This window comes from Pelodiscus sinensis, chromosome 9, assembly GCF_049634645.1.
Source record: "Pelodiscus sinensis isolate JC-2024 chromosome 9, ASM4963464v1, whole genome shotgun sequence".
Lineage (NCBI taxonomy): Eukaryota > Metazoa > Chordata > Testudines > Trionychidae > Pelodiscus > Pelodiscus sinensis.
In genome coordinates this window covers 19,422,449-19,444,614 of record NC_134719.1, presented here as the reverse complement: position 1 = coordinate 19,444,614, position 22,166 = coordinate 19,422,449, and the positions used below count along the sequence as shown (strand labels likewise).

General features: G+C 40.8%; 1 protein-coding gene across 5 annotated transcripts in view; it reads left to right on the top strand.

Moving 5' to 3' along the window:
• Positions 1 to 19,858, top strand: part of SERBP1 (SERPINE1 mRNA binding protein 1) — a 45,994-nt gene extending 26,136 nt beyond the window's left edge. For all 5 annotated transcript variants that reach the window (XM_075936194.1, XM_075936193.1, XM_075936191.1 and 2 more), the window contains 5 exons: positions 6,916 to 7,093; positions 11,434 to 11,481; positions 13,753 to 13,926; positions 17,167 to 17,205; positions 18,239 to 19,858. In XM_075936194.1, coding sequence (XP_075792309.1) covers positions 6,916 to 7,093; positions 11,434 to 11,481; positions 13,753 to 13,926; positions 17,167 to 17,205; positions 18,239 to 18,295 — 496 coding nt within the window. In that variant the 3' untranslated portion in view covers positions 18,296 to 19,858. The remainder of the gene's footprint in view (positions 1 to 6,915; positions 7,094 to 11,433; positions 11,482 to 13,752; positions 13,927 to 17,166; positions 17,206 to 18,238) is intronic.
• The last annotated feature ends 2,308 nt before the right edge of the window (positions 19,859 to 22,166 follow it).

Sequence of the window (22,166 nt, the reverse complement as noted above, 5' to 3'; positions counted from 1 at the left end):
TTGTTAGCTTACAATTTGTCAGTACTAAAGCTTGTGTTAAAAATTAAGTGCATCAAACCAAAACAGGCTATATATTACTACGTAAACATGTTTAACAGTTGATCAAACAATTTTCATTCCCCTGGAAATTATTGGAGTCTTATCTTATTCCAGGATACATCTGAGTAGCATTATTAAAGTGAATCTCAAGTGAGCTGCATTTAATGAAACATCAGGCTTCCATAGCAGCTTGGAGTAGCTTAGATACCTTTTGAAGCAGATCTGGAGTGTAGAATGGTGAAATAGGAAAAAGTTTTGCTTTAATGGTCCATTTCAGGTAAAAGATGGGTGGGATAGAAAATAAGATTTGCAACACTGCTATACATCTTCAAAGAGCAATGCATACATTCATTAGTGTTTTTATTGAACTAGGAGTGGCTTTCATAGAATTCCACACAAAATTTCTAAATTGGAATAGCCATTTGTAATCTTTTTAAATAGCATGTAGGTCATTTCATGTTGGTATAATATGCAGATTGCTAACAGAAGAAGTATCCTGGGACAAATAGGTAGAAGATAACCCAGGCACTGTCAGTAAAGTGTGGATGTTAGCTTATATAAGCTTCATGAAACAGATTGGGAGGGAAGTTACCCATTGGGAGGCAGCATAGAAAGGTTGGATACTGTACATTAGGCAAAAAGAGGCTTGAGAAGGAATTGCACATATCTTGAAGTTTGCACTAGAATAATTTATTTACATTAGATTTATTTTAAATGTTCAGCACTGTGGAAGCATGATCCCAACACATCAACATTATTTTCCTTTAAAATGTACTTTAAAATTGTGCCCCCTAGTAAATGAGACAGGTTTATTTGCAAGCTCTCTGAGGCTTTTTAAAAGTTTGTAATGAGGTACTACGTAAAGATGTAGAGATGAGGGAGGCAAAACTAAACAAATCATAACTATTTTGCCACTGATTTTTATTCCTTTGGTTGTAAGGAAAACTTTTGAATTTAGTTTTTCCCTTGTGATTGATTTTTTCATAGTGAAGCCACTATGGCCTTACAGTATTAAGAATTGATTGTCACAACTGATTACTTCATTGTAGTATGTAGGAATAGGAGAGAAATAGACTTAAACAGAAAATCCTGATTTGAGTGCTGATAACTTCTAAGGTGTCTCTTCAGACACATCATGCTGCTGCCTGTATTGAGGGCGAGGGGGGGAGAGGGCAAAGGGACTGGCTTTTAAGCTCCAGCCTGGTCGTCTTGTTAGGCTAAGAGGCAGTCGGCAACCCATAGAGATCAGTCTCTGTCTAAAGTAGTGCGGCCTAAAGGCTACAGTCAATAAGGTATGGCTCTTTAACTCAGGGCAGCATGGTAGCAGCCAGAGTCTATATGGGGTTGCCTTTTAACTCAGGGCAGAGTCAATAAGTTGAGGGGGGACAACTGCTTAATTAAGGGTTCCTATGAGTGGCAGAGTGTTCTACCACTTGCTCAAGGGGGAGTCTGACCAAAACACACCAAGCTTACCTGGCTGGGAGATACCACTCCAACACTCTACCTGGGTCACTTCCTACAGCATTGGAGGGGCCATGTCCCACTGGTCACTGGGTTCTCTTGTTTCCTTGTGGTTGGCTCTCCCTGAGATGGCTCCGGCACTAGCAGCTCACTGTGGTCTCCTGGGTGTCTGATGGGTTCTGGTGCTTCTGGTGAAGGTCCTTCTTTGGTGGCCAGCCCAGATTGAACTGCGCTACTGCCTTTTATGCTTCCCCAGCATTTGGAGTATGCCCAGTTGGAGTGAAGGGGCAGGACTTCCTCTGTCCACAGAGTTTTAACTCCACCTGATTCAGTGTGGGGTATTCACACCCCATCACAGGCAGCAACTGGGAAGGGGGGAATGCAAGTAGTCAACTCTACTGTTTTACATTCCTAATCGTGACCATTATTTGTTATAAAGGATCAGTGCAGTGACTCACTGTAGCCTTTTGTGGTGGTAAAGTTTTCCAGTGTAGAAAGAGGACTAGCCTCCTTTGATATCTATTTGATTTGAGGCATAAAAGCTGTCTGATTCAGTGGCAGAATATATTACATCCAAAAACGTAGGCTAAAAGAACATTAAGGATGCGAAATTAATTCCTCAAACTTAGAAAATAGTAGAATGAAAGCTGCGTGTGGAACCTTAATTTGACTCTCATGTATGCTTTATGAAATGGTCCTTTAATTACAAGAGTGTATACAGTACTGTGTTTTCTATGCCAGTGTTTCTCAACCAGTGGTATGAGTACCCTTGCGGGGTAGGGAGAGTACTTGAGAGAAGTCTGGGGGGTACGTCAACACAACCGAAATATGGAGAAAACTGAATTTTTGTTTTAAGTTTTACAGCGCTTTATTATTTTTGTACTTTTCACATCCAAAAATTTCATCGCCCGCCTGACTAAGATTAAGGTGTCTAAACAAATGTGTTGTAATTGTAGAAAAAATTTTTGTCTGAAAACTGTAGGTACTGGGGGGTGCTTACAATTTTTGTAAAGGGGTACTTTATAAAAAAAAAAAGGTTGGAAAACACTGATCTATGCAATCCTTGCCACATTCAGCACACACAGATAAGTGTGCTCTGGGAAACGAATCAGAGTTTTGTAGTTGTCTGTAAGGACCCCTACCTCTCTTGTTGTTGTGGAAGTTGAAGATTTATGGTGAATGAGACTTAACTGCAAGGGGAGAGATGTGGTTAATACATAACTACAATGGATATTACAGTTCCTGAAAAATGACTTGAAGCAAAATGATATAAAGTAAATTCAATTTTCCCATAAAGTTAATGTAAATGGGGGGTTAGTCTCCAAAGACGCTTTTTTTCTAGACAGATGTCATTATATACATAAACAGTATAATTTTAAACAGGTCCCGAAGTGCTGGACTTGGGAGGTAGTAAAGAGGGGGAAAATGTTTGCTGCAGGATTGTGTGTGTCCTTGCCATGTGCATACAGGGGCAGAGAGATGAGGGAACTGCCCCAGGAAGAAACTTGGCCCATGATAACCATAGTTGCTGCTAAACACCCTGAAATGTGGGGACAGAGGAAGCAGCATGGAGGAGGATGGAAGAGAGTCAAGATGTCCCACTCCTGCTGCAGCGCAAGCAGTTCTTGGAGTGGAATACACCCAGCTATGCCTAATAGGTGTCCATGGGAAGCTCCCTGGAGGTTGGTTCTATGATCTGTTTCCTAGCCAAGCTTCCAGACAGAGGTCTCCAGCAGTCCCTGGGAATGTGAGCATCATCCTGTGTAGGCATTGCCCTGGCAGTGTCCCTGTGAAGGAGGTGGGGGGCATCCCAAGCCTATCTGTGCTGGCTCAGCTGCTTTGAGGGAGCATTGGAACTGTGGTGCTTTGAATCCATTGCTAATGAGCATCCCCATCTCTGCCCTGGTCTGACAGTGGTCAGTAATGCAGACAGCTGCCCTGCTGCTCATTGGCCAGGCACTTCATGCAGCTGGGCAAGAGCTGCTCTTTCCACTGTTTGGAATTAGCTTTGCATGGGCTGCGACCCCCTGTGTTTTTACACACCCCCAGCAAAGGTGGGGGGCGGAGCAAGGCATGGAACATTGTGTGCAGAAATGTAGTCATCTGAAAGACAAGGCAGGACCACTGCTGCAGGTGACTGATGGCCTTGCAAGAATTTGGTGTAGCACCTATTCCCGTGCGGGGAAGAGAGGGGGGTGGGTATTGTGTGTTTATAAACATATTATAGCAGAGGCGTGCCCCTGCCTTATCCCACACAGACACCACCCACTGCAGACTGAGGCTACGTCTACACTGCAGGCTTCTTGCGCAAGAATGGCTGTTCTTGCGCCAAAACTTGCAGAGCGTCTACACTGCACGTAAGTAAATTTACAGTAAAGTATCGAACAGAGGGCTTCTTGCACAAGAGTTAGTCCTCTCCCCACAAGGAATAAGCCCTCTTGTGCAAGAGAGCATCCACACTGCCATGGATGCTATTGGGCAAAAGCACATCTCTTGCACGAAAAGCCTGCAGTGTAGACGTAGCCTGAGAGTTTGTGTCTCTTGCCTGTCCGTCCCTCAGCCAGGGGACATGCATCCCTCTTGTGGCTGCAGCAGTTATGGAGAGGCACTTCTCACCTGCCCCTAAGCTGGGCTGCAATAGTCCTCTCTACCCAGGGTAGATGGCATACTGAACCGCTCATCCTGTATTTGACAACTCAGTCATGGGTCATCATTTTAGGTTGGGATCTTTAAATTCACAGTAGTAATCTACTGCTTGAGTTAATAGACCTATGGTGTTCAATCAGTTCTGCTATAGCGAACTAGCCACACTCACCTGGCCAAATAGCCGCATGTGGCTAGTGTGTTGGACACCCTGGTAAGACAGAATCAGGTAACAGAAAAAGGGTGTGTTCCTGCTCAGGGGTCATGGCTATTTATTAGACAGTAACTGAAAGTTCACTCAGGAATAGTGAAATCATTTCTAGGTTCTCTCTAGGAGCATGTCTACACTACAAAGTTAAGTCAACCTATGCCAGATGGACTTTTGGCACTGCAGTAAATGCTGTGGTTTTTAGTGTTCATGCTGCTGTCTGCTGTTTTGTGGGTGGTACATCTTCTCACTAGGAGCTCTTTCAGTGCTTGGAGAAGGGTAGTTTGGGGGCCTGAGAGCCTGGCTCTCAGTTTGTTGTTGAGCTCCAAGATGGGAGCATGACTGCTGCCTGGACTCACAGCGTCTGCTGCAGGGAGTGGGCAGCTGAAATTGCTGCATCACCCAGATTACATCAGCTTAAATTGTGTATCTCTCAATGAGGTGGATTTACTAGGTTGGTATAGCAGGCTACTTACATTTGGTGATAGAAACACTTACATAGTTAGGGCATGCTTACATCAGCTTAAGAGTGTGCTTTAATGCTTACAGACCCTTTTGCTCTTGATCTCCTCCTCTCCCCATGTCTACCTGCCATTCCTGCTCCTATATCCTCCACTGCTGCTGCTACTCCTTTCCCTTGCCTCGACTCTTCATCCTTGTACTTTGTAATTGTTCCTATCTGCTCAGCATCACTTCCCTGATTGTTCTCCTTTGCTTTTGAACATCTTCCTTTTCCATCCGTGATGCGTGGGAACCGAGAGGTGGCAATATTGAGAGTGCAAGACAGACAATCGTGCTTTCAGAGCCAGAGCCCCTAGGCGGAGTATATTCAGTTGGCTCTTTGGAAATGGCACATGCAACATCAAGTTCACAGAGCTCCTGTTCATTTACCTTCTTTTCTTAGGGATTATCCACACTCCCGAATGCCCTCACTCTCTCTGAGGGCACACACTTCCATACATCTCTCTCTCACAAGAAGACTGACTGAACTGCCCCTTCTTGCCCTGTGCTGTCTGTCATCCATGTCCAGCTAGGCTTCTGGGACAGAACTGCCACTTGTGGTATCTGATGCCACATCTTGCTGAGGCAGTACTGGGGGGAGAGGGAGGGGCAATGCAGGGTCACATACCCTTCCCAGATTTGTCAGTTTGCTCACTCCAGAATGTTGCTGTGGAACCTGCAAATTTGGGGTGTGAACTAAGGATGTTAAAATGCAGTTAATTGACTACTCTATAGGCACTTCCACATTGATCCTTTGACATGTATACGAGCCCCCACTGTGGCTCTTGTACATTCCAAAGGAGGAATGTGAAACTCCCCATATAGCCCGGGGCCAGTAGGAAGTCCCATGCAGCATGCCTGCTTTGAAATGCACAAGAGCCCCAGTAGGGGCTCTTGTGCATTTCAAAGCCATGGAGCCTGGGGTCAGCTTCCTGCTGCTAGGAGCCCTGGATCAGCTGGGGACTCCCCAGCTGACCCCGGGTTCCTCTGCACTTCCCCAGAACCCGGTGTGAGCTCTTGTGCCTTTCAAAGCAGAAGCGAACTCATGGAACCCAGGATCAGCCGGGTACTTCCCAGCTGATTGCAGGTTTCACACTGCATTTCCCCAGAACTCAGGGTCAGCTGTGCGGCGCTGCCGCTTTGAAGTACTCCCTCATCCCCCGCTTTGCTGCATCTGTCTGATAGAGGCAGAAAGGCGGCGGGGGGGGGGGGGGGGGAGGTCGACTAGTCCTTAACTTCCATACTTCGATCAGGACCTTGTTCTCCACATGGTACTGGGAGTGGGATGCACTAGAGGAAATATAGAGGAACAGCAGGGCTCGAGGGGATAAAGGGACGGAGAGGGAGGACAATCCGAGGGGGAGCAGGTAAAGAGCCAGTGGGTGGGCTGCAATAGTGACCTGTAAGTGGCCCGTGTCTGGCATGCCTACCTGTATAAACAAGCCTCCACAACATAGCACTTGGCCAATGTTGGCTGGAAACAAGATGGGGGTAAGGGCCTTCTGACCAAGAGATGAGAAACAGCAAGTGCTACATTGATGGGCCTGCAGGAGCTGTATCTTTGTCCTGGCATCAGCCTTGCATGGACCCACCTCCATTGTCAGCTACTGGACCCTCCCCACTCACCATTGGTGAGCAGTCTTGCTTTCATCTACATGGGGACATCTGAAAAATTGATTCTGTAGCTAACAGTAAAAGTCTCCTGTACAGTGAAAAATAACATCAATGGGTATAGGATTACCTTATGCCACCACTGACTTAAAACTGTTCAATATGCTATACTCCCATTTTGTTGTTCAGAGGCACATTGCTCTGCCGTTGCTGACAGTTTTTTATTAGTTGATTAGGGTGGACATCCCATCTTAACTTTTGAAAGACAACACTCTTTTTATAGGGCAGTGTTCTGAATATTTTCTACTTGATATCCTAATAACTACTAAGTCTTTAACATAATGAATCCCCCTATATTCTGCTTCTGATGCAGTGTTTCTGGATTTGCTATGCATAGTTATTAAAAATATTAATAGAAATTAAGTAATCATGAGAAAAATAATTTTATTCAGAGAGAATGAGGTGGAAGAGATCAAGGAAGAAGGCCCTAAAGAAATGACCCTGGATGAATGGAAAGCTATTCAGAATAAGGATCGTGCAAAAGTTGAATTCAACATCCGTAAACCAAATGAGGGTGCTGATGGGCAGTGGAAAAAAGGATTTGTTCTTCATAAGTCAAAGAGTGAGGAGGTAAAGTAAAACTTAATGGTATTCCAAAGTATCTAGATTTCATGTTAAAATAATTTACTGTTTGACTTGCAGATTTCACCACTTGACATGTGAAGATTATGTCAATAAAATTGCTGTTTAAAAGCAGTAATAGAATACTTTTCTACTAATAATTTTAAGCATCATAAAACAGTGTTTAATGCAGTCAGTTTCAGCTGCTGAGCTGTATCTTTAGCTTAGTGGGCATTGTATTTTTATCTGTAAAATTAATGTGCTAAAACTCTGGAGAGGAAGCTGTTTTTAAGCATTTAAAATAAAACCTTACCTTAATCAAGATGATTTGTTTAAATACACTTACAACTTAAATTCAGAAAAGCATTTGCTCAAGTACCAAATAATACATTTAGTAATTTTTTATTGTTTCCATTATGCCCAGATGATATGAACTCATTGTACTAGGCTCTGTATAAACATATAGGAACACATTGGTCCTGTCTAAAACATCTTAAAAACAGGTGTAACATCTAATTTATATTGCCAGTATTCTGATATTTTGCAGTATAACTTTGCATGGCTACCTAAAGTGCCTGTGAAGAATATAAAATTCATGAAGTACTTACTACAATAAACATTATAGAAGAACAGTAACTGTTACATGCATCAAAAGCAGGGAAATCCTGTGTTCTGAAGAGTCTCAGTATCCAGTCCCCACGATATCTAGCATATCATCAGACCTTGCACACTGCTGTTAGAAATTTCACAGATGCAAATTCCTTTAACTTTCAAGTAAAGTAGCAAGTACATATATTGCATCATTTTCTAATGCAGTCTAAACAGTGGTTTAAAACATCTTTACAAATAGCTGTTAAAAGGCTTTTAGTTGGTCCTTGTTTTAAATACTAGTTTCAAAAAAAGGATGAATGACATAGTCTGTTACAAGCAAAGAGTCTAGACATTTTTACCAAGGTTTGCACTGACTTCCACTAAGCTAGTAAACTGTCATTACTCTCCTTAGTTTATCTAATTGGATAATTTGATGATCTCCATTTTTTTACATCTGTTACTCTTGTTACATATACGTGCCAAATTCATTTGTCATAGAATTTAAACTGTTACAGATAGATAAGTACTATAGCCTAAGTTCCCACTAAGCTGCGTGGCTGCACTGCTTCCCATTATTCCCAGGGTGAGTGGGGAGCTGCTCCAGCCCTCTGCCAGTTAACTGAAACTGGTAGTGAGAGGGTTACCAGTTAACCAATTATCCTTTTACATCTCTACCTGGAACAGTGGGGTTCTGATCTATCAATAGATCTCCCAGATGCTACAGCAACACAAATAAAAAAATCGTAATAGCCTGGTTAATTTGTCTTTTTAATTTAGCCTTCCTAGCAAGAACAGTTGAAAATGATCTGAGATTAGTGGGAAAAGCTGACTTTGAAGGCATACAGACCATCTGATTTCTTCAGAACTAGTGGCAGAGAAAAGAGAGAGAGAGAGAGAGAGAGTTTTCTAATGTCAGTTAGATGACTTTTTTTATTTAGCTATATGTTTGTGTGTTAAGGCAATCTAATATGGTTTTGGAAGTTCAGCAGTTCTTGAAGTCACATAGACAGGCTGGAACCTTTCTCTCTAAACCAGGTCAGTTTTGATATCTGGCCATGGAAACTTGAATGTTGTTGTTTTCCTAAAAAATAAAATAAGGGTAAAATACTGCAGCAGTACTGTAGAATCATTTTATCACTGTATGTAAAGGAACATAAATACTATATCTTAATTATTAGCTATTTTGTTTTCTGGCATTGCAGTTAAATGACTTATTATAGTTATGCCACTTTTATTCAAATACAATCCTATATTGACAAGTGGGCATAATTACTAGATTTTTAAATTTTAATAGAAAGGCCATTACATTCATAGAAACTCATGGAAATAAATATTTAAATGGAATTGTAAATAATTATAGGACTTTGCAGAAGAGGGGAGCAAGCACCATTGAATCTGAGGATAAATACAATTTGGCCTTCCCTTACTATTCGAGCATAGAGTGCATCTATTAAAATAGACTATCCTGACATTTAAATAATTGCTTTTAATTTTTAAAAATTTATATAAAGGCACTCAGTATTTCAGCTCAACAAACATCTTTTTCCACCCATACAGATTTGTCATTCCTTCCAAGAAGGAAAACAATTTTTTGTTGGCTAAATATGGAAGGGGAGCTTTTTATAATACAGAAATCCAAAATAGCAGTTGCATGACTGCTCTGCCAACAAATTGGGGAGTGCAGTAATCCAAAAAAGAGATTTAAAAAAAAAGTAGATAACCTGTATTTCTTGCAAAATGCAGGACAATGTTGCACTTTAAAGACTAACAAGATGGTTTATTAGATGATGAGCTTTCGTGGGCCAGACCCACTTCCTCAGATCAAATAGTGGAAGAAAATAGTCACAACCATATATACCAAAGGATACAATTAAAAAAATGAACACATATGAAAAGGACAAATCACATTGCAGAACAGGAGGAGGATGCCGGGGGGGGGGAGGAAGGTAAGTGTCTGTGAATTGATATTAGAGGTGGGGAGAATGGGACGTCCCACCTCTAATATCAATTCACAGACACTTACCTTCCTCTCCCCCCCCCCCCCCCCCCCGGCATCCCCCTCCTGTTCTGCAATGTGATTTGTCCTTTTCATATGTGTTCATTTTTTTTAATTGTATCCTTTGGTATATATGGTTGTGACTATTTTCTTCCGCTATTTGATCTGAGGAAGTGGGTCTGGCCCACGAAAGCTCATCATCTAATAAACCATCTTGTTAGTCTTTAAAGTGTTACATTGTCCTGCATTTTGCTTCAGCTACCCCAGACTAACACGGCTACATTTCTATCACTGTATTTCTTTCAATTTCTTCTCCTTTCATACCACCCGATCAACAATAAAGCATGAAAATTTGATATGACATGGAATAATTGATATTAAGCCACTGGTGCAAACTTTCTCTGGTTGATAGCTATCAAAAGTTATTGTGCAACAGTGGTTTGACTTACATGCAAGTTTGAGGTTATGGTCCAGTTGCTTCCTGACTGTTGTGAACACTACAGATAAGTGTGCCTCCATAGTCTAAACAGAAATTAGAGATGGGCTTGCTGATGGAACAGTTTTCAACCCTTCAGATTCATTTTGAGGTAACCAGTGAGAGAGTACCACCTTGAGTTTAGGATAAAGAGGATTTAAGTGTCCGGTGCTCTCCATCTGCCTTAAAGTTGTGAAACAACTGTTCCCCTATACCAACTTCATTTACAGCTAAGCAATTATCTATCTGTTTTATCCTTTTTACATTTTCCATGAAACTCTTAAGAAAAAAGGGTGGCTGCCCAGTCAAATTCACTCAGCGTCTCTCTTTGTTGCAAGTTTAATATGGGATCTCTTGAATTCTGGAAATCTTGATCCAGATCTAATAAACCCCCTTCCACAGACACAGTACATTGAATTATGTGACAGGAATCAAATCTCAAATGTTTTCCTTCAGATTTGTTTTACTGAGTAGAATGTACAATTTCTGTTGATGTAACTGAATAGTGAAAATGAAAATGGCATTGTGAAAGGGATTTAGAGTTTCAGGTTTAAGTAGGTTTATTGGTGCAAGACTTGGTTGCTAGCAAATCAACTCACATCATCATACCTGTTTGCTATACGAAAGGTGTTTACTATGCTTCCAAGCTTTCTGTCAGTCCTAATTTTCACAGTGAAGCTTGTGGTGTGATAGGAGGCAGCTGAAAAAGCTTTAAATTATTTGTTGGAAAATTATCTGATATCTTTGAAAATATAGAAAATCCCCCCAAGATTTCTTACTAGATTCTTAAATCTAGTAAGGGACAGGCAGGAGGCAGTGCTTGGGGGGAGGTTTTAAGCCAGCTCCTGCAAAACCGCCTCTCTCCCCACTCCCCTTTGCTGCTGCCTCTGATCAATAATCCTAAATAAACAAATTTTAATATCCCTAGTAGATATTTTCATTGATAAATACTCTAAAAAACTATCCTTCTAGATTCTTACACTGTGCCATTCACTATGATGGCTGAGCACCTGAGATGAATTTGCATCTTTGTTTCCTCACTGAGTTTGCATTTGTGGTGTTTTAAATTGACCACTGGTGAATCAAGATACTTCACCACATGAATATGAAGTTGCGCAATCTTTTTTTTTCCTTTGTGAATACTTGTGTAGTCTTTTTTGTTTAATGTACTCAGTGGTTTATGTATTCAGGAGGTTCGCTTAAACTTAGCGATATTTCTGTATTTAGTGGGGTCTCATTTCTTCCTTTTGTTTTTATACCTTGGTGTGGATACATAACTTACATCAGACAAAGGGGATGACAGAAATGCAGGGGAGTCCGCTGGAGTCAAATGAGGTACCTGATCCTTTATATGTGTAATTAGTGATATTTATGTTTTGATGTGAGCTGCTTAATGAGCTAACCATTGGATAAAACATTTATGTGTAAGGAAAAGAATAACAATAGACTATATAAATACATGGGCTGTGTCTAGACTGCATCCCTTTTTCATAAAAGGGATGCAAATTAGACATATCGCAATTGCAAATGAAGCGGGGATTTAAATCTCCCCTGCTTCATTAGCATAAATATGGCTGCCGCTTTTTTCCGGCTCAGAGCTTTGTCGGAAAAAAGCGCCAGTCTAGACGCGGGTCTTTCGGAAAATAAAGCCTTTTCCGAAAGATCCCTTATCCCTCATTTTAAGAGGGATAAGGGATCTTTCAGAAAAGGCTTTATTTTCCGAAAGGCCCGCGTCTAGACTGGCGCTTTTTTGCAATTGCGATATGTCTAATTTGCATCCCTTTTACGGAAAAGGGATGCAGTCTAGACACAGCCATGGTGTATAACTCTTCTGTCCGTGCCTGGTGCCTTGCCAGGTATCTCACATGATCTTTTCGTAACTAGCATGTTTGCTTCCTGCCCTTTGTTTCATAAGTGTCCACTTGTCTGATCCTCATGCTTTTTTCCTGCCATACTCTACACACACACAAACCATTTCCCTGAGATAGTCCATAAAGTTTTTTCGCTGCACACCTCAGTACCAACTTCTGATGCCTATAGGAAATCATCAGATGATACTAGTTAGATAATGCTAGAGGGAGTTGCTGATGTTTGTTCATACTTTGAAAGGCTTTCAAAATGAGGTGGAACTCTCAAGCTATGCATATAGTGTACCTATGTGTATCCTATGTAATCCTGTTTTCTTGTTACTTTTACCCCTCATCCTCATTTCCCTCCGGGGAGAGAGGGGGGATGTCTAGGTGGGGGGAGGGGGTGTTTTGTTTTTTTAGTTCTTTGAGCAGGGACAGTATCTTTCTATGTTTGTATAGACCCTAGCACAGAATCCTTCCTGGATCCTGAGTAGGGCTTATATGTACTACTGCAGTTTTTTGATGTGTTATGCAGCCTCTGGATGTTCAAGCCATTGCAATACTTGAACAAAAAAAATCCTACTAGACAATGGTTAATCTGAAGTTGAACTTCAGTGAAAAAAGGGAGATGGTATTTTCTTTAAAAATTAATTCAAATTATTTAACAGTGCTAATTGACAATTATTTATGGCTCAGTATTTTGATAAAATCGGTTTTTGACTACACTAAGGCTATGGCTGTTTTGTAGCCTTTTCCCAGAAAAGCTTATGCAAATGAAGTGCAATGTGGAATATTGCCACACTTCATTTGCATAATTAATTAGCAGCTGCTGTTGCGCAAAAGCAGCTGCTAATTAATTATGCAAATGAAGCGTGGCAATATTCCACATTGCACTTCATTTGCATAAGCTTTTCCGGAAGAAGACTACAGTGTAGCCGTAGCCTAATTGTTTTGATGCTAATAGTCCACCAGAAGAATGAGTTGAAAGGTTTTAGTTGCAGTAAGCACATTTCAAGAAATGGGCTCAAAAAAGTTGTGTGTAAATGGCTTTGTAATGTTGAGTTTTCTAGACTTCGCTTTTTAAAGTATATACTAATATAGCACCAACTTTAGGGCCCTTGCATTATTTTTATTATAGCTCATGATACCAACTTGTTCTTTATTTAAACAGGGTATACTAGCTGCCATCATTGGTTCAGTATATTGTGTATATATCTAATCTGTTGGCCATTTGGGCCAAAGGAATGGTATGGTGGGTAAAGTACTATACAACTTTTTTCTTGGCTTTAGAAAATACGGGGGATATGACAAGGTTTTTGACACTGAATGAATAACAATTGGTGTACAGAAATAGCAAAAGTCATGGGAAAAGAAAGAGTGAACGTTAGAGATTCAGGATTGCCTTTTTATTTTTTAGTGAGAAATAAATACGTTCTTTCGAAACAGATAAATCCACTCTTGCTTCTTTAATGGAATTCAGGAAAGAACAAAGAATAGCCCAATATGTTCCATTTAAAAGTGTTTTGGTAAATGTTTACTTAGCTGTATGTTAGCTAGTATGTCAATGGAGTTTCTGTATTGTACAGTTATATTTCTCATGAGAAGAAGAACCTGCAGGTTTCTAGATCTTGAAATCTGAACCTAGCGTACTTACATACTTGCTTAAAGCTAAACTCCTACATAAGTGGTTGTTAGAGCAGGGCCTTGTATTGGAAAATGTTTTAAGTGGTGGTGGCTGCTTTCATTTTAATTTTAGGCTCATGCTGAAGATTCTGTAATGGATCATCACTTCCGTAAACCCGCAAACGATATTACATCCCAGCTGGAGATCAATTTTGGAGATCTTGGTCGCCCTGGACGTGGTGGCAGAGGTGGTAGAGGTGGCCGGGGACGTGGTGGAAGAGCCAGCCGTGGAAGTAGAACTGACAAGGTAAGTAATCTGTACTTACATGCTCTTGGTCTTTTAACAAAGTCTGTCTTCCAGCAAATTGGGTTAATAAATCACCAAAGCTGCTCCAGAAATCTTTGCCATTATTATAGAAGCCATTAAAAGTGAGAATAATTAACTGCTGCAACAGTTTACTAAGACGTGGTGCATTTTCCATCCTATCATTTTTTAAGTTAAGGTTAGATATTTTTTCTAAAAGAAATTTTCCAAGAATTATTTTTGAGCAGTTCTGTGGCCTGTGTTACCCAGGGGGCCAGACTAGATGGTCTCAGGAGTCCGTTCTGGCCGTGGAATCTGTGCTTCATGTGTATTCTTTTTATAGAGATGGGTCTTTATTAGTCCATTCCTTTTCCTCCTGCTGGAGTAGAGAGAGAGTCCATCCGCACTGTTGAGGTACTTACCTGTTAATTGTGCGATTTATTCCTTTCAGTTTCAAGTAAACTCATTATCTATTTTAAGTTGGATGCAACTTAGTAGTGTTTCATTATTAGGAAAGTTGACTCTAACATGTTAGTATCACTTTGAGGGATTCTTTGGGGTTTCATTACAGCTTATACCTGTGGTGGGCAAAAGGGCATCCTTGAGCTGGATTCAGCCCACCAAGTGGGTTGATCAGGCCTGCAGAGGCCCTGCTGCTCCCCCACCTCCAGACTAATTAGGGTCTGGGAGCGGGGGGAAGTGCACAAAGTTTCCTCCACCCTGCCAGGAGCACGTGGTCGAAGTGCCAGGTGCTCCTGGCAGGGCGGGAGGAGCTTCGCATGCTCCCCTGCCCCAGGCCCTCATTGGTCTGGAGGTGGGAGAGCACAGGAAGTCTTCCCACCACCAGGGGCATGGATGCTTAGTGGGAAGGAGTGGGGGGGGAAAAGGAGCTCCCCCAACCCCAGTCCAATCATGGTCTGTGGGTGGGCAATCCCAAAGTATCCTGGCCCCACCCCTTCCGGTGTGGCTCCTGGCAAAAAATTTATTGCCCTTCCCTGGCTTACACAGTGCCTAGAAATGCTATCTCATCTATAATTGTGTATAGCAGGGGTCGGCAACCTTTTCAAACCAGAGCCAAACTACATCATAATTCAGAACAAGTGGTCAACAACGGGTGGTATACGAATGCCTGTTCGCATGATTTAAAATACACAACTTTATATTATTGATAGTTGATGTGATGTTTAATAATAGCATAACATGAAACATTGTACTCAGACTTTATTTAATGGGACTTCTGCTGCTGCATCTCTTCTCACATTTTTTTGACGTTTACATCATAACTGGTCAAATTCAGCTTTTTGCATCCATTCAGGCTGTCTTCTGTCAATCTTATGGAAGGGGGCTCAGGATGTGGAGTTGCAGGAGTCAGGGTTAGGATGTGTGAGGGGCTCAGGGATGGGGGTTGAAGTGTGTGGGACATGCAGGAGGCAGGGCAGGACTCTGGGGGTGGGAAATAAAATATGTGGGGGGTCCTGGAGTCAGATTACTTTACCTGGCTGGAGCTGGGCTGCTACACCCGGGCAGCAGTGGCTAGACAAGGGGTTGAGCCAGGACGGCTGCAGCTGAATTGGAGCCTCCCCTATTATCTGTGCTACAGCAGGACGGGGGCTGGATTGGAGGGCCTGACCCAGGATAGGGGCTCCTGATTGGGGCGTTGTTGGCAAGGCTGCTGTGGGAGCAGCCAGGCGCAGCTGTCATGCGGCCTTCCTTGGCTACAGTTCCAGCCCTGGTGAAGAGCTGAAGCTGGGGCCACGGCTGTATGGTGGCTTGCCCAGCTGCTTCCAGGGTGAGGCCACTTAGTGGGTAGCTGCCCAGTGTGCTGAGGCTGGAGCTGGGACCATGGTGTGGATGCTCCTGAGGGCTGCACCACAGCCTCGGCCCCAGGATCAGTCATACTGTAGCCCGATTCCATCTCTGGCACACCGGGCAGTGACTTGCTATGTGGGTCCACTGGGCCACGTGACGACCGACAGAGCAGGAACTGAGTCTGTGGTGTAGCTGTCGCCCTAGGGACAGCTGCATTGCAGCCCAACTCCAGCTCCAGCACATGGGACAGAGGGGGTGGCCATACTGAGCCATAGGTTGCTGACCCCTGGTTAATATTATCCTTGACATAACTCTCAGTTTATGGCTACACTTCCTCCATTCATTTAGACATGTTCTCAATGATGGAAATTTTCCTCTGGAAAAGTATGCACAGTTAGCAGACTGGAAACCTGGTCTTAATACTCCTTAATTCCCGCTATATTTTCTTGTCCTTGATAGACTTCCGTCATTATTGCTTTTGTAGTTTCTGTGCTCCTGGTTTGTGCAGCACTTCTCCCTTTCCAGAAAGAGAGAGCACCTTAGGCGGGCTGTTCTGCATTACAACAGTACCAATGTAACCCTAAAGCAAATCATCCTAGTGTAGATACAGTATGAGCAAGTTTAGTTGGTCCCTTAAACCAGTGGTTCCCAGCCTTTTTTATACCACGGACCCATTCGCAAGCTTTTTGCAAATAATTAATATGTAAATACAATGTTGCCAGCTCGCCTTGCCCCAACCCAGCCCCTTGGTCCCCAGCACCTAACAACCTTTCACCCACCCTATAGCCCACCCCGCTTCTCCACTCCCCAGAGTGAGGCTGCCCCCTCTAGGGAGTGTGGCTGTTACTGCCATGCAGATGGGGAGCGGCCATTGGCAGTGCATGCTCTCCATCCTCCTTCATGTCCCCTCCCTTCCCAAGCATGTCTCATGCCTCCATGGGTAGAGATTGAGGGAGGGGAGGGAGATGCTTCCTGCTCTGCCACCTCTTGCCGCCGCCTCAGCCCCAGAACCACCACTGGGCAAAACCAGCCACAATGGCAGCCACCGCGGGCCAGCAGCTCGCGTCTCAGCACCAGTCCACGGACCAGCGGTTGGGAACTGCTAGAGATTTGCACCTTCTATATTTGTTAAATTCCATTGGGGCATTTTTAAAAAAAATACCTTTCTTGTACCACTCACAGAAGTCTAGTTTTCTTATCACTTCTGCATTAGCTCATTGGATATTTAGATTTAGTGTTGGGAAATGGTTCTACAAATGTAATTGAATTGGGTTTTTTTTTTCCTTAAAAGTACATCAAAAAATCCATTATTTCTTGTTCCAGCTTGGTACTCCAGTATAGCATCTAGTTTCTGTGACTGCTTTTGTGATGGCTTTCTTAAAGATTTTCATATTTTGCAGTTATTTTGTGTTGACTTTGTGTGTTTCCTTCCAGTTGGTTAAGGAGTTTGACGTGATTCACACACCCCATCAGGTTGGTGATTTACAATGATAGTGTTAATTTTATCTTTGAATTAGGTAGTATATAGTGGAGACAATTGGTTTCTGCATAGATTGGCTTTTACCACTTACCTTTTTAGTTTCAAGGGCCCACTGATGTCCATACTCCCACCAATGTATACGTATGGGCATGGAATAGAGGACGACTTTCTTGTTTCAGTCTTCTATTTGGATTTTGGTATTTTTGCCTTTTCTGTTTGAAAGTCCTTCTTGCTTGTAATTGCAAGTTGGAATTTTTGGATCATTGGGTTGAATAAACCAAATAAATAGTAACCTGTACGGTAGTGCTATAACTAAACCTCTTTGTTACTAGTGAATGAGTCTACCCCTCTCCTGTCACCCTTTTATTTTAAGCTCTCTAGCTTGTCAGTTGTTGCTCAGTTTTTCAATTCTTCTGTTTTAAAGTGGCAAAATATTTACATGTTCATCTATGAATAAAAGCTATACAGTCAACAACTCTGTTGTAATCCATCCCTTCATGCCATGACAAAACTAAGAATTTGTGTCAATATATGGCCACATCACAGGTTGTCACTTTGTTCATATTTAAATTTGTACTTCCAATAGAATGGGATCAGTCATATGTAGGGTACTTCAAACATAGAGCTATTTTATACCTTTTGAGAAATATGTGTTCCAGTATATGAGAGAGATTTTAAATATGGTGAGTTGTGAACATGTTTAAAAGATGCTGTAAATGGATAACTGAATAGTGGGTTAGCAGCAGTAAAATGTTACTGTGAGCAATCTGACAGTACTTAGAATAATTCTCAGTGTGATTCACTGTGGAAAAAAATCTTAGGAAATTTCAGTAATCTTATTTTAATTGTATTATATGCTGCTTTGAAAACCCATTGTTTGGCATTTTAGACACTTTTGAAGCTTCCAGCTTGCTAGACCCAAGTGTATCATGCAGAACAATAGCACAAATGAAAAACATGAAGACTAAAAAGTTTGTGGTTCTCTGGTTAATTTCTGTGGTTAATTTCTGTATGTTTTTCTTTTAGTCAAGTGCTTCTGCTCCTGATGTAGATGACCCAGAGGCTTTCCCAGCTCTGTCCTAAACTGGATGTCATAAGCCAACTCTGCCCCCTGGTTGGGCCCTCCTCTACGAGGCTTGCATGCTTAAGGATCCTAAACAACTAAGAAATTTTAAAAAGGAGACTGTCATTCATACCATTCACACCTAAAGACTGAATTTTATCTGTTTTCAAAATGAACTTCTCTCGCTACACAGAAGCAACAATATGGTAGTCAGTTTTGTATTTAGAAATGTAATGGTAGCAGGGATGTTTTCATAATTTTTTCAGAGATTATGCATTCTTCATGGATACTTTTTTGTATTGCTGCTTGAAAATATGCGTTTCCAAACTTGAAATATAGGTGTGAACAGTGTGTACCAGTTAAAGCTTTCACTTCATTTGTGTTTTTTAATTCGGGATTTTAGAGTTTCCCCAAACTACAAAATGGTTTTTAAATATTGCATACTATTTCTGTTTCCTTTAATACCTACTTAGCAGAGTTTTATCAGCCCATGGTCAGTTGGGATATGATAATTTAATCTGGCAAACTGTTAGTACCATGTGGAATATTGTTCTGGAATATTTTAGGTTTTTAATAGTTATTTTCAAAATTGGAAAAATAAGTCATTTTTCATCTATCTTTGGTCGTTTGTGTATGCAGAATCTTTATACAAAGTTGATATCAAATACTTGAAAAATAGTCAAAGCACATTGGTTTATAGTCAAATACCTACATATTAGTCCAGTAGCGATGGACAGATAATTGGTCTAAAAAGTTTTTTAAAAATTATATTGCACCTTTCACTCCCCCTTTTCACTATTATTCCCTTCTCCTTAAAAAAAACTAGATTCTTGGTAAAAGTTTATCCTTCTTAATATTACTACTTGAGAAAGTATCCTCTAGATCTGGGTAATTCTTTTTTGTTCTATAAGAGTGGGAGGTGGAAAGGGAGCATCATCTATTTCTAATAGTCTATTTAAATTCCATTTGGAATATGGAATGTTCGCACTGCAGTATGTTTATATAAATAGATTATCTGATGTATTTACACACTGTTCCCTTACCTGCAATCCTTGTTCGGAAGAGGAAAACAAAGGGCGTCATTAGGTCAGGAAATAGGAAAGATTGAGTCAAAGTCAGTTCTTTCGGGGGGGGGGGGCGAGACATCTGTGGTCTGAATGGATACAAACCAAAAAACACCTTTTGCTCTAAATTTTGTTTGAAATTTTTGCTTTATTTTTTCACTGTTTGGTCTCTGATTACTAACTCACAAATGAGTGCTTTTCACAGAGAGGGTGATTAAAAGAAGACCCACTATGTCCTGAAGAAATCCCTTCTAGGTTAATTTAAACCCTGTGAACAGGAACATTACCACTTTCCAAATATGAAAGGACTTGAGAGAATGACTAATAAAAATATTTCCTAAGGATTTTTCTCTGCAGCATTTGTTAGGAGACTGGAAAGAGGTTGTTCATTTTATTTAATGTTTTATTCTTAGAGCATCTTATAAAATATTTGTAATTTCTTAACCAGGTAGCTAGCAAACAAATGGTAATGCCCTATTTTTTAAAATGCTGTTTAGGACAGGCAAAAATATTGGATATCTTTGGATATAAAAATGTTGCTGTTTAGCTGCCTTGCTTTATCTAAACACTTTTCTACCTTTTCTACCCGTTCCCCCCCAAAAACAAAAACCCAAAACACATGTGCGCTAATTTTAAACAAATGTTAATGCCATTGGATTAGACTCTTTTAGTGTTCTTACTTGTCAGTTTAATATAGTAGGCTGTGTGAAGGAGTAGTTTTTCAAATGCTGGATGGTAAATTTTTTTTGTTCCTGGGTCAGATCTTCTGACACTAAACATGTTTTATACAGGTGCTTAGCATTGAGGTATTCCTGTTCCTGGCACCATGAGGGAATCCTTCATTAATTACTTTTGCTCCCTTGCAGTTGTACATTTCACACCATGGAATGTGTTGAAGATTATAATAGCATCTGTCAATTAGGAACATCCCTGCTAATACAGCTGTGCAAATACCTTGATGTCCAGAATCACCTTTATTGAAAAGTTTTTGCTGTAATGAATCCCTTCCACTTAAACTATATATGTGTGTTCTTCACCATGAATCTTAGCTCTTTATTCAGACTACTCCTGTGCCAGTCAAGCATTTTGAGCCTTGCTACTGACTTTGTCACAAAAGTTGTCTGCTTCTTTGCATATCAGAGTATAAAGCAATACCTTGAATAACATGTCAGATATAATACACCTTTTCAAGACAGCCTGTACATAAAGTTGGTCCATTTGCCGTTCTTCTGATAGATGTAAATTTGCCTTTTAGTTCATTTGTCAAAAACTAAAACTGTGAACTTCTCTCTAATAGTATTGGGTGTTGACTGACTTAAAGGTTTATTTTCATGCTCTTTTTTTTTTTTTTTTTTTTTTTAAATGTTGAAAACAGATATTATATTAGAATCCATTTAAGTTGAGACATCTCTTCTGGTTTCTGTCCCAAGTATTCTAAGTCTTACGGTAGTAATGCCCTGGCATATCCATTGTCAGCAATGGATTTTGCTCTGGGTAAATGTCTCCCTCCATTGATTGATTCCAGTATTTGCTGTTGATGAGCTTCTTTTTGGTAATGTCTTGTCCTCTTGCTCATCATGTTATCATGCTAAGACCAGAACTTGTTCAAAATTTAAAAAGATGGGTCAGAACAGAAGAGTTCACTCAGTGTTTGTGGAAGGAAATGAACAGATTCTCACACAATACAAATTGGCTTATGATTATACAAATTCATAGGCTTGAGCATGAAAGTTCATCTTATAAACTGAATACCATTGATCCTGGTAGAAAATATTAAAGATTGATAGTTAAATGCAAGTGTTGGCCTCATGGAAAAGGGCATAAACTATTTTAAAGAAAATTAAACAAGGATAAAAAGCCTGTGTGGATATGGTGTTTGCACCTGTTACTTTCAAAGAGAGGAGATTACTGTCATTTGACCTTTTGCTCATTGACATTTGATTCGTATACTCATATCCATTAGTAAGTGCAGTATCTATGCTTAGGGCTGAAACTTTTAAGCATATAGTGTCAATCTCATTAACTTAGTATCCCTCCCATCTCTACATTTACTTGAAAAATTGCTAGTTGTAAAGTTAAAAGCTGCCGCTTTTGTGTGATGTGGTAACACACAATGCAAGTCTGCATAATGCTCTACAACAGCACTAATAGATTAACAAATTCCTACTGAAGTCTTACGAACCTGGTACATTGCTCCATAAGCCAAGACAGCTGTGTTGGCTTCTTCAATAAAAACGGCAAAGTAACGTTGCTTGTGAAATACAGAGAAGTTGAGGAAAGAAATATTATATTCTCACTTGAGCATTTCTGCAGACTATGGAGTTTATGTACTTTATCTCTGGGTCTGAATGTGGAGTTTATGATTGATGCCAATCAATTTTTCAAGCTTGAATTGAGACTTTTTAAGCAAGTTTCACATTGAAACTGACTACTGGGTCAACAGACTTCATAGATCTAAAATTCTATAATATCAAAGAATATATTAGCTGATTAATTACAATTATTGATGCTGAACTTCTAGAATCAGCTAGCTGTCCGTAAATTATGTGCAGCAGTATGTAAAGCCTAGGTGCAGGAAGAATGGAAGTCCAAACACAGTTTATTCAAGTGATTTATGATAGAGGCATCTAATTTGGTTATGGGAAGATGCCATAAGATACTTAAAAGGTGCTAATTTTAATTTGATAAAACCCTACCAGAATTTCTAACGAAGTTATGTGCAGTTAGATGAAATATGTGGCTCTTGAAAAAGGGAGATTTCTTAGCTGGCATAGCCAAATAGGTTGTAATGTATGACTATCGAATCTAATGAGAAACCATTGGACCT